The sequence below is a fragment of the Ornithorhynchus anatinus genome, chromosome 1 (genome assembly GCF_004115215.2).
Source record: "Ornithorhynchus anatinus isolate Pmale09 chromosome 1, mOrnAna1.pri.v4, whole genome shotgun sequence".
Taxonomy (NCBI): Eukaryota; Metazoa; Chordata; class Mammalia; order Monotremata; family Ornithorhynchidae; genus Ornithorhynchus; species Ornithorhynchus anatinus.
The window spans coordinates 26436564-26447171 of NC_041728.1; the positions used below are offsets into that span (position 1 = coordinate 26436564).

Genomic DNA, 10608 nt, shown 5'->3' on the forward strand with positions numbered 1-10608 from the left:
TCATAGTCTAAGTGGGAAGGAGACCAGATATTCATTCATTCATTCATTCGTGTTTATTGAGCACTTACTATGTGCAGAGCACTGTACTAAGCACTTGAGAACGTACAGTGCTGTGAACAGTGACATTCCCTACCCACAACGAGCTTACAGACATCAATACAAATAAATAAAATGACATATCTGTACATAAGTGCTGTGGGGCTGGAAGGTGGAAGAGCAGAGGGAGCAAGTCAGGGTGAAGCAGAAGGGAGCGGGAGATGAAGAATCCCCATTTCACGGGTGAAGAAACCGAGACACAGAGAGGTTAAGGGACTTGTCCAAGGTCACAGAGCAGACCAGGAGCTGAGCTGGGACTAGAACCGGGGTCTCCTGACTTTCTGCTCCACGTTCTTTCCACCGGGCCATTCCAACACGCCTGAACCGGACTCAGGGGCCACAAAGGGAAACCGGGTGGAATTTAGGCAGCGGGGGGTTGAGGGGGGGTGCCTGAAACCAACCCTGACCCGACCGGATTTGGTCGTGTACTGACCTAACCCAGCCCTACTGCTGGAGTCCTGCCTGACCCCTGCAAAGCGCTGAATCCAGGGCCCCAGCTACATCTCCGGAGGGAGGGCCAGCACGCGAGTCCTCGTTGCTGCCGTTCTTAGGACCGGGTGCCCATCTTAAGCTCACTCTCCTGGGTTTGAAAGGGGATACGCAAACCCAGCTCCACCCTCACCCACCCCTTTATTTGCTCTTCCATCCGGGCTTGGTCTAAAACCCAGGCTGTGGGGAAAATGCCAGACAGTTGCACAGTCTCCGGGATTGCGGGATTTCACCCAGATGGGGAAGACTGCAAAAAACGTGGGAAATTAGGCCATGGCAATCTAATCAGTGATTGCCTTTGGGAGGACAGGGGAACAAAAATAAATGAAATCTATCTGAAACTCTTCAGGAGTCACAGTGGAGCCAAAGGCCTCTTCCAATTATGTTTTAACAGATTTATTTATCACCCTAAAAATGTATTTCTATCACACCGTTGCTGCCACACTGGATGATCTGGCGAGTGGAGGATCCCATTATCTTCCTTTCACACCCAAGAAAACGTATCTCACTAGTCAGCTCTAGAGCTGGGAGCCCTAAAATTCCAGCCAGTTGCTTGTTCGGGAAGGCTGAGGCAGGAAATCTATGGTTCACCTGCTGGAGCTGCATTACGAGAGGTGGCCCCCTCCCTCCCCACCCTTCACCACGTTCAGACCTGTCATGATTATCATGAGTGTTTCACATATTGCAGCCTACGACTCTGACGCTGAGCCACAGGCTTGGACGGGGTTCGCGGTCTCAGGCCGGGTTGGCCATCTGGTGTTGACCCTTTGGTCCCTGAACATCCGAACTGGCTAGGCTTGCTGGTCTGCCGCAAGGAAATGTTTATTTTTAGTTCTTTTTAGTTCAGAGGGCAGCACTGAACTGCTTTTCCCACTCTGGACTGTACGCTCATTGTGGGCAGGGAACCCGTTTGCCAACTCTGTTCTACCGTACTCTCCCAAGTGCTTAGTTCAATGCTCTGCACACAGTAAGCACTCAATAAACACCATTGTTGATGATGAGGAGGAGGAGGATGAAGGAGCAGAATGGGACAGGAATCCTTCTGGTGCAGTCCCGTAGTTGAATAGAGATATCCAAGTGGAGCCCAAGGGAAGACAGAAAAAAAAAGTAAAAATCTGGAAAAGGAAAAATAAGCAAGAAATATGTAATGGAAGGACAAAGCCAGATGATGAGAGACAATGGCTCAGATTTTAGTACAGTGCTAAGCACACAGTAGACAATAAATACCACCGATTGATCGATTTATCAGAGTATCTGATTTTCAAGAATGATTTTGTCTGTCACACAAATGCTAAAACCTTTTCCTCAGTTGCCTATGACTTAGCTGTAAAACGCATCAAGAATAATGCAAAATCCTTAGATGACAATAGGTTACTTTGGAATGAAAAATGGAGGGCTGACTTCATAACTTCTGCAACCCTAGGGATAAAATGTATATGAATGGGTACACGAGAGGGACACTAGAAAGACAATGTTCTCCAAAAACAGAGAGAGCTCCCGTTTTGTGGCGCTTCCTTCAGAGATAATTGTTAGATCCCCGACATAATTTTAAATCTGGCAGTCTTTCATGCATGTCATGAGAAGTGCATGCTTAATTAATCAATCATATTTACTGAGCGCTTACTATGTGCGAGCACTGTAATAAGCATTTGGGAGAGAACAATACGACGGAATTAGTAGACACGTTCCCCGCCCATAGCGGGCTTAGTAACTAAATGTCCACTCAAAGTAACTCACCAGTTCTTGGGGAGCACCGTTTCAGCAATGAAGCCCTCAATATAATCTAGCACGTGCTCCCTACGTGCAGTTGACTCAGTTTTATTTGGACAGAACGCTGTTGGGGAAATAGAGAACACTCTTCCACCGGTACACACGGAAACGATAGAAGGGGCGGTTATAAGCATCCGTAAGGCGTCCATCAAGTCACGTGTCCACCACGCCGCCTTTCCTTACCGTGGAGCTTGTCGGAAATGGAACCTCCGGGTTGCTGGAAAAATGGATTTTTATTTCTATTCCTACTTTACGGGAGCTGTCTGCCACCAGATGGTGCTCTGAGGTTCTATAATATAACTATGGGTGGGCCCCAAAACATAAAACTTGAAATAATTGCATGCAAATTAAGGCAATTACTTGGTCAGTTTTCCATCTGTAATCTCGGCACCAGGATGCTTGGAGACGCAGGATGGTGGTTACTGTTTAGTCATTTCTTCATTCAGTTATATTTTGTGCCTACCTTGTAAGCGCTTAGTACAGTGCTCTGCATTCATTCATTCAACAGCATTTATTGAGCGCTTACTAGGTGCAGAGCACTGTACTTAGCGCTTGTAATGGACAATTCGGCAACAGATAGAGACAATCCCTGTCCAATGACGGGCTCACAGTCTAAACGGGGGAGACAACAAAGCAAAAAAGAGCAAAACAACATTAACAAGATAAATAGAATCATGGAGATATACACCTCATTAATAAAATAAATACGGTAAGCGCTCAATAAATATGACTGAATGAATGCAAAGGACACAAGCAAAGATAATGAGAGTCACTCCTGACCCTCAGAGAGCTCAAGCCATGGTGTTTACCTTAATGTACCCTACTGTAACCTTAACCTACTTTTCCCGGCGTGTCCAAATATTTATCCCACCCTCTCTTGAACCTCAGCATAATTTCTGTCGGCACGATATCCAGTGATGGTTAATTCCATATGAAACGAACCAGAGTTTCCTTATATTTGGGACATAGTAAAGCATTTATTATTATTACAGCAAGAAGAAACAGCTGGGTGCATGCATGGGGCAAGGGGCTACTACTTTAGCGTGAGTTTTCCTGAATGTGCGTTCTGCAAGAAGGCAGAACCTACTCTATTCTAATCCTCCTCGACCTCTCGGCTGCCTTCGACACCGTCGATCACCCCCTTCTTCTCCACACTTGATCTCACCTTGGTTTCACGGACTCCGTCCTCTCCTGGTTCTCCTCACCTCTTTCTGGCCGTTCATTCTCCGTCTCCTTGGCGGGCTCCTCCTCCTCCTCCCATCCCCTAACTGAAGGGGCTCCTCAAGGGTCAGTTCTTGGTCCTCTTCCATTCTCCATCTACACTCACTCCCTCGGTGAACTCATTCGCTCCCACGGCTTCGACTACCATCTCTCCGCCGATGACACCCAGATCTACATCTCCTCCCCAGTCCTCTCCCCCTCCCTCCAGGCTCGTATCTCCTCCTGCCTCCGGGACGTCACCACCTGGATGTCCGCCCGCCACCTAAAACTCAACATGTCCAAAACTGAGCTCATCTTCCCTCCCAAACCGTCCTCTCCCTGACTTCCCCGTCACCGTGGATGGCACGGCTGTCCTTCCCGTCTCACGGGCCCGCGATCTCGGTGTCATCCTTGACTCGTCTCTCTCGTTCACCCCACGCATCCTATCCATTACTGAGACCTGCCGGTTTCACCTATACAATATCGCCAAGATCCGCCCTTTCCTCTCCACCCAAATGGCTACCTTACTGCTACGGGCTCTCGTTATATTCCGGCTAGACTACCGTGTCAGCCTTCTCTCTGACCTCCCTTCCTCCTCTCTCGCCCCGCTCCAGTCTATTCTTCACTCCGCTGCCCGGCTCATCTTCCTGCAGAAACGTTCTGGGCCTGTCACTCCTCTTCTTAAACACCTCCAGTGATTGCCTATCCACCTCCGCACGAAACAAAAACTTCTCACTCTAGACTTCGAGGCTCTCCATCCCCTTGCCCCTTCCTACCTCTCCTCTCTTCTCTCTTTCCACTGCCCACCCCGCACGCTCCGCTCCCCTGCCGCCCACCTCCTCGCCGTCCCCCGTTCTCGCCTATCCTACCGTCGACCCCTTGCCCCCGTCCTCCCGCTGTCCTGGCATGCCCTCCCTCCTCACCTCTGCCAAACTAACTCTCTCCCCCTCTTCAAAGCCCTACTGAGAGCTGCCATCCCTGCGGAGGGAGGGAGCCCATTCCTGGCCTTGTGGGAGCAGGAGGGCGGGAGGGCGGGGCTGAGCATGCGCAGTGGCCGAGGGGCAGGAGCCCATTCCCGACCTCGAGGGAGCTGGGGCACGAGGGAGGGCGGGGCCGGCGGCGCGGAGCATGCGCACTGGCCGAAAGGTAGGAGCCCATTGAGGGAGGGGGGCACGTGGGAGGGCGGGGCCGGCGGCGTGGAGCATGCGCACTGGCCGAGGAGAAGGAGCCCCGGGGCCAGCGGGGCGGAGCATGCGCACTGGCCGAAAGGTTAGGAGCCCATTGAGGGAGGGGGGCACGAGGGAGGGCGGGGCCAGCGGCGCGGAGCATGCGCACTAGCCGAGAGGCAAGAGCCCATTCCCGGCCTGGAGGGAGGGCGGGGCCGGCGGCGCGGAGCATGCGCACTAGCCGAGAGGCAGGAGCCCATTCCCCGCCTGGAGGGAGGGCGGGGCCGGCGGCGCGGAGCATGCGCACTAGCCGAGAGGCAGGAGCCCATTCCCCGCCTGGAGGGAGGGCGGGGCCGGCGGCGCGGAGCATGCGCACTAGCCGAGAGGCAGGAGCCCATTCCCGGCCTGGAGGGAGGGCGGGGCCGGCGGCGCGGAGCATGCGCACTAGCCGAGAGGCAGGAGCCCATTCCCGGCCTGGAGGGAGGGCGGGGCCGGCGGCGCGGAGCATGCGCACTAGCCGAGAGGCAGGAGCCCATTCCCGGCCTGGAGGGAGGGCGGGGCCGGCGGCGCGGAGCATGCGCACTAGCCGAGAGGCAGGAGCCCATTCCCGGCCTGGAGGGGGGCGGGGCCGGCGGCGCGGAGCATGCGCACTAGCCGAGAGGCAGGAGCCCATTCCCGGCCTGGAGGGAGGGCGGGGCCGGCGGCGCGGAGCATGCGCACTAGCCGAGAGGCAGGAGCCCATTCCCCGCCTGGAGGGAGGGCGGGGCCGGCGGCGCGGAGCATGCGCACTAGCCGAGAGGCAGGAGCCCATTCCCCGCCTGGAGGGAGGGCGGGGCCGGCGGCGCGGAGCATGCGCCCTAGCCGAGAGGCAGGAGCCCATTCCCCGCCTCCAGGGAAGGCGGGGCCGGCGGCGCGGAGCATGCGCAGTGGCCGAGGGGAAGGAGCCCCTTCCCGGCCCGGAGGGAGGGCGGGGCCGGCGACGCGGAGCATGCGCACTAGCCGAGAGGCAGGAGCCCATTCCCCGCCTCCAGGGAAGGCGGGGCCGGCGGCGCGGAGCATGCGCAGTGGCCGAGGGGAAGGAGCCCCTTCCCGGCCCGGAGGGAGGGCGGGGCCGGCGACGCGGAGCATGCGCAGTGGCCCTCCCGGCCCGGGGCCGAGGCCGGGGGGGGGGGGGGGGGAATGTCACGTGGGCAAGCGACCGGCGCGCCTGCGCCTACCTGGTAGCGTCCGGTGAGCAGCTGGCTGCGGGAGGGCGTGCAGAGCGGCTGCACATAGTAGTTGTCGAGGCGGACGCCGCCGGCCGCCAGCGCGTCCAGGTGCGGGGTGCCCAGGCCGGAGCCGCGGAAGCCCACGTCGTGCCAGCCCAGGTCGTCGGCCAGCAGCAGCAGCAGGTGGGGCGGCCGGCCCGAGGCGGGCAGAGGCTGCACCGGCTGCAGGGCCTGCACCAGCCGCACCAGCTGCAGGACCTGCACCAGCTGCACCACCTGCAGCAGCTGCACCACCTGCAGCAGCTGCAGGAGCTGCAGCCCGGCCATCCCCACCCCGGCTCGGCCCCACGTCCTCTGAGCCGGGACCAGGGCCCCGCCCCGCCCCGCCTCTCTCCCCCCCCCCAGCCTCCCTTGGCCGGAAATTCAAAAAGGAAAAAATTCCCCCACCCCCTCCAAAAAAGGAATAATAATAACAATGTTGGTATTGGTTAAGCGCTTACTCTGTGCAGGGCACTGTTCGGAGCGCTGGGGGAGATACAGGGGAATCGGGTTGTCCCGCGTGAGGCTCACGGTCTTCATCCCAGAGAAGCAGCGTGGCGCAGTGGAGAGAGCCCGGGCTTGGGAGTCCGAGGTCATGGGTTCGAATCCCGCCTCGGCCACTTGTCAGTTGTGTGACTTTGGGCGAGTCACTTCACTTCTCGGTGCCTCAGTTACCTCCTCCCTAAAATGGGGATGAAGACTGTGAGCCCCACGTGGGACAACCTGATTCCCCTGTATCTCCCCCAGCGCTTAGAACAGTGCTCTGCACATAGTAAGCGCTTAACAAATACCAACATTATTATTATTATCATCCCCATTTTACGGATGAGTTAACTGAGGCACAGAGAAGTTTAGTGACTTGCCCAAAGTCACCCAGCTGACAAAGTAGCAGAGCCGGGATTCGAACTCATGACCTCTGACTCCCAAGCCCGGGCTCTTTCAACTGAGCCGCTACCCCCTCCCAAAAAGGAATAATTATAATAATGCTGGTATTTGTTAAGCACTTACTATGTGCCAAGCACTGTTCCAGGCGCCCGGGGGAGACAGAAGGTCATCAGGTTGTCCCAGGTGGGGCTCAAGGTTTTCGTGCCCATTTTAGAGAGGAGGTCACTGAGGCCCAGAGAAGTTAATAATAATAATGGTGGTAGCTGTTAAGCACTTCCTGTGTGCCAAGCACTGTTCCAAGCCCTGGGGGAGACACAGGGTCATCAGGTTGTCCCTCGTGGGGCTCACGGTTTTCATCCCCATTTTAGGGAGGAGGTCACTGAGGCCCAGAGAAGTTAATAATAATAATGGTGGTAGTTGTTAAGCGCTTCCTATGTGCAAAGCACTGTTCCAAGCGCTGGTGAGATACAAGGTGATGATGATAATGTTGGTATTTGTTAAGCGGTTACTATGTGCAGAACACTGTTCTAAGCGCTGGGGGAGATACAGGAAGCAGCGTGGCTCAGTGGAAAGAGCACGGGCTTTGGAGTCAGGGCTCATGAGTTCGAATCCCAGCTCTGCCACTTGTCGGCTGTGTGACTGTGGGCAAGTCACTTAACTTCTCTGTGCCTCAGTTCCCTCATCTGTAAAATGGGGATTAAGACTGTGAGCCCCACGTGGGACAACCTGATTCCCCTATGTCTACCCCGGCGCTTAGAACAGTGCTCGGCACATAGTAAGCGCTTAACAAATACCAACATTATTATTATTATTACAGGATCATCAGTTTGTCCCACTTGGGATTCACAGTCTTCATCCCCATTTTCCAGATGAGGGAACTGAGGCACTGAGAAGTCAACTGACTTGCCCAAAGTCACACAACTGACAGGTGGCGGACCTGGGATTAGAACCCATGACCTCCGACTCCTAAGCCTGGGCTCTTTCCATTGGGCCATGCTGCGTTTGTCTGCTGGGTCACCCTGAGCAAGCCATTTCACTTCTGTGGGCCTCAGTTCCCTCACCTGTAAAATGGGAACTGATAGCAATAATAATAATGAAGGTAGTTTTTAAGCGCTGTTCTAAGCACTGGGGTAGAAACAGGGTGATCAGGTTGTCCCATGTGAGGCTCAAGGTCTTCATCCCCGTTTTACAGATGAGGAAACTGAGGCACCGAGAAGGGATGTGACTTGCCCAAAGTCACACAGTTGACAGGTGGCGGAGAGGGGATTAGAACCCATGACTTCTGACTCCCAAGCCCGGGCTCTTTCCACTGAGCCACGCTGCTTCTCTAAGTGATTACGACTGTGAGCCCCACATGGGACAACCTGATTACCTTGTAACTACCCCACTGCTTAGAACAGTGCTCGGCACATAGTAAGCGCTTAACAAATACCATCATTTTATTATTACTACAGAGGCAGCATCAGTTTCAGCAAAACTTGTTGAGTACTGTTGTTGGGAGAGTATTCATTGAGCCCCGACTGTACGTGGATCACTGCACTAAGTGCTGTCGGAGTAAAATAGAGTTAGAAGACATCAGGCAGTCGGCGATGTCAATCAATCATTTACTGAGTCCATACTGGGTGCAGAGCACTGTACTAAGCGCTTGGGAGAGGGCCATGGAACAGTATAACCGTTGGTAGGTGTGTTCCCTTCCTACAGTGTCTCCCCCGATTAGACCGTAAGCCCGTCAAAGGGCAGGGACTGTCTCTGTTACCGATTTGTACATTCCAAGCGTTTAGTACAGTGCTCTGCACATAGTAAGCGCTCAATAAATACTATTGAATGAATACAGTGAACTTTTTTGAGCTTTTACAAGACCCCTGCCTTCAAAAGATTTATAGTCAAATTTATTTATATTAATGTCTGCCCCCCCCCGCCCCAAGACTGTAAGCTCATCCCGGGCTGGGACCATGTCTCCCGATTCTGTTGTACTCTCCCAAGCGCCTAGTACAGTGCTCTGCACATAGTAAGCGCTCAAATATCACTGACGATGCATGGAGGAGTTTAATAATAATTGTAATAACTGTGTTATTTAAGTGCTGACTCTGTCAAACCTATCCTAAGCGCCGGGGTAGCTGTTATTAATCCCTGTCCCACACAGGGCTCACAATCCAGAGAGAAGGGAGTAGGCTTTAACTCCCTATTTTACAGATGAGGTAACGGAGGCACAGAAAAGTTAAGCGACTTGCCCAAGGTCACACAGGCAAGCGGCAGAGCCGGGGTGACATCTTAGGTCCTCTGACTACCAGGCCTGGGCTCCTTCCACCAGGCCACGGTGCTTCTTGTTGATCGTTCAGTCGTATTTATGGAGCGCTTACTGTGTGCAGAGCACTGTACTAACCGCTTGGAAAGTACAGTTCGGCAACAGATAGAAACCATCCCTACCCAACAACGGGTCTAGAACAGAGCCGCAGCCAGTGGGTGCTCATTCCACAGCCTTTCCTGACCAATCTGCAAAGCTACCGCAAAGACATCAGTGGCTCCTTAGTGATTCCCACAGAAAATTCCAAAATGCAAAGTGCGGATGGAGTCATCTACTTTTTACGGCAGACGGACAAAGTGCGGGTGGTCTTGCAGGGCTTTGATCGCTATCTGCCTGTCCTCTGCCCATTAGTGGTCAGAAAGAGAAGTTTCCCCGATGCAGAAATAGCAGTTGGGCAAGAAGACGGTTATTTCTTCAGATAGGTTCTTGGGAGGTCGTTAGCAAAATGTAGTCAACTGAGATTAATGGAGTTCACCGCCTCCCGATTTTGTAACCGATTCCTTTATCTCGGTCTCTAAACTGTAAACTCCTTACGGGCCGGGAACGTGGCTCCCAACTCTCTTGCTTTGTACTCACCCAGACGCTTAGTATGTGCTCTGCACACGGTAAGCACTCAATAAATACCATTGGTCGATTAATCATACACCTAGTAAGCGCTCAAATACTACCGAATGAAGGAATATTAATAATTACTACTGTTTACTTTATCTGTCGATCCCTACCTTGGTTTTGAGCCCCTCGTGGGACAGGGACTGTGTTCGATTTCTTTCCTTTACATCCGCCCCTGGGTTTAGCACAGTGCTGGACGTAGAGTTCTCGTTTCCTTTCACTAGGCTGCAAAGGAGGCTAACACCGAAAAGAGGCAGCCAGGAAATTTCCTTGATTCGTCTCAAACTGCAAATCGGGCTCATCATCCCAAATCACCCCCAGCAGTTATTCCCTGGTACTTTTTGTGGCAATTCAGCGTGGCGACGCTAGCGGGCTCTGGTTCCTGGCAAGACGGCCGGCCTTGGGCGTCCACATAACAGAGCTTGGGTTTGGGAGTCCGAACGACCCGAGTTCTAATCCCAGCTCCTCCCTGTGTCTGCTTGGGCAAGTCACTTCTCTGGGCCTCAGTCCCCTCATCTGTAAAATGGGGATTAAGAGTGTGAGCTCCGTGTGGGACGGGGACCCTGTCCAACCTAAATGACTTGTACCTACCCCAGCGCTTAGAACGGTGCTTGGCACGTAGTAAGCGCTTAAGTATTATTGTTATTCATTGAAAGCTTCCACCTTGGGCCACTGATGGCCCTGACCTCCCCTGTCAGAGCGAAGGCGCCTTGTGGCCACAGAATCTGCCTCACGTTCTTGCTCATACTCTCCCAAGAGCTTAGCACAGTGCTTTGAATCCAGTGGGAACTCAGTGAATTGATCAACTCTACAACACTGGGATCTGAAAAGCCTGGCCTTT

General features: G+C 53.9%; 1 protein-coding gene across 1 annotated transcript in view; it reads right to left on the bottom strand.

Moving 5' to 3' along the window:
• ARSB (arylsulfatase B) overlaps positions 1–6283 on the bottom strand; it is a 128129-nt gene extending 121846 nt beyond the window's left edge. Inside the window, exon 1 of the mRNA XM_029070778.2 lies at positions 5939–6283. Within this exon, the coding sequence (XP_028926611.1) occupies positions 5939–6256 (318 nt within the window). The 5' untranslated portion in view covers positions 6257–6283. The remainder of the gene's footprint in view (positions 1–5938) is intronic.
• Positions 6284–10608: the final 4325 nt, after the last annotated feature.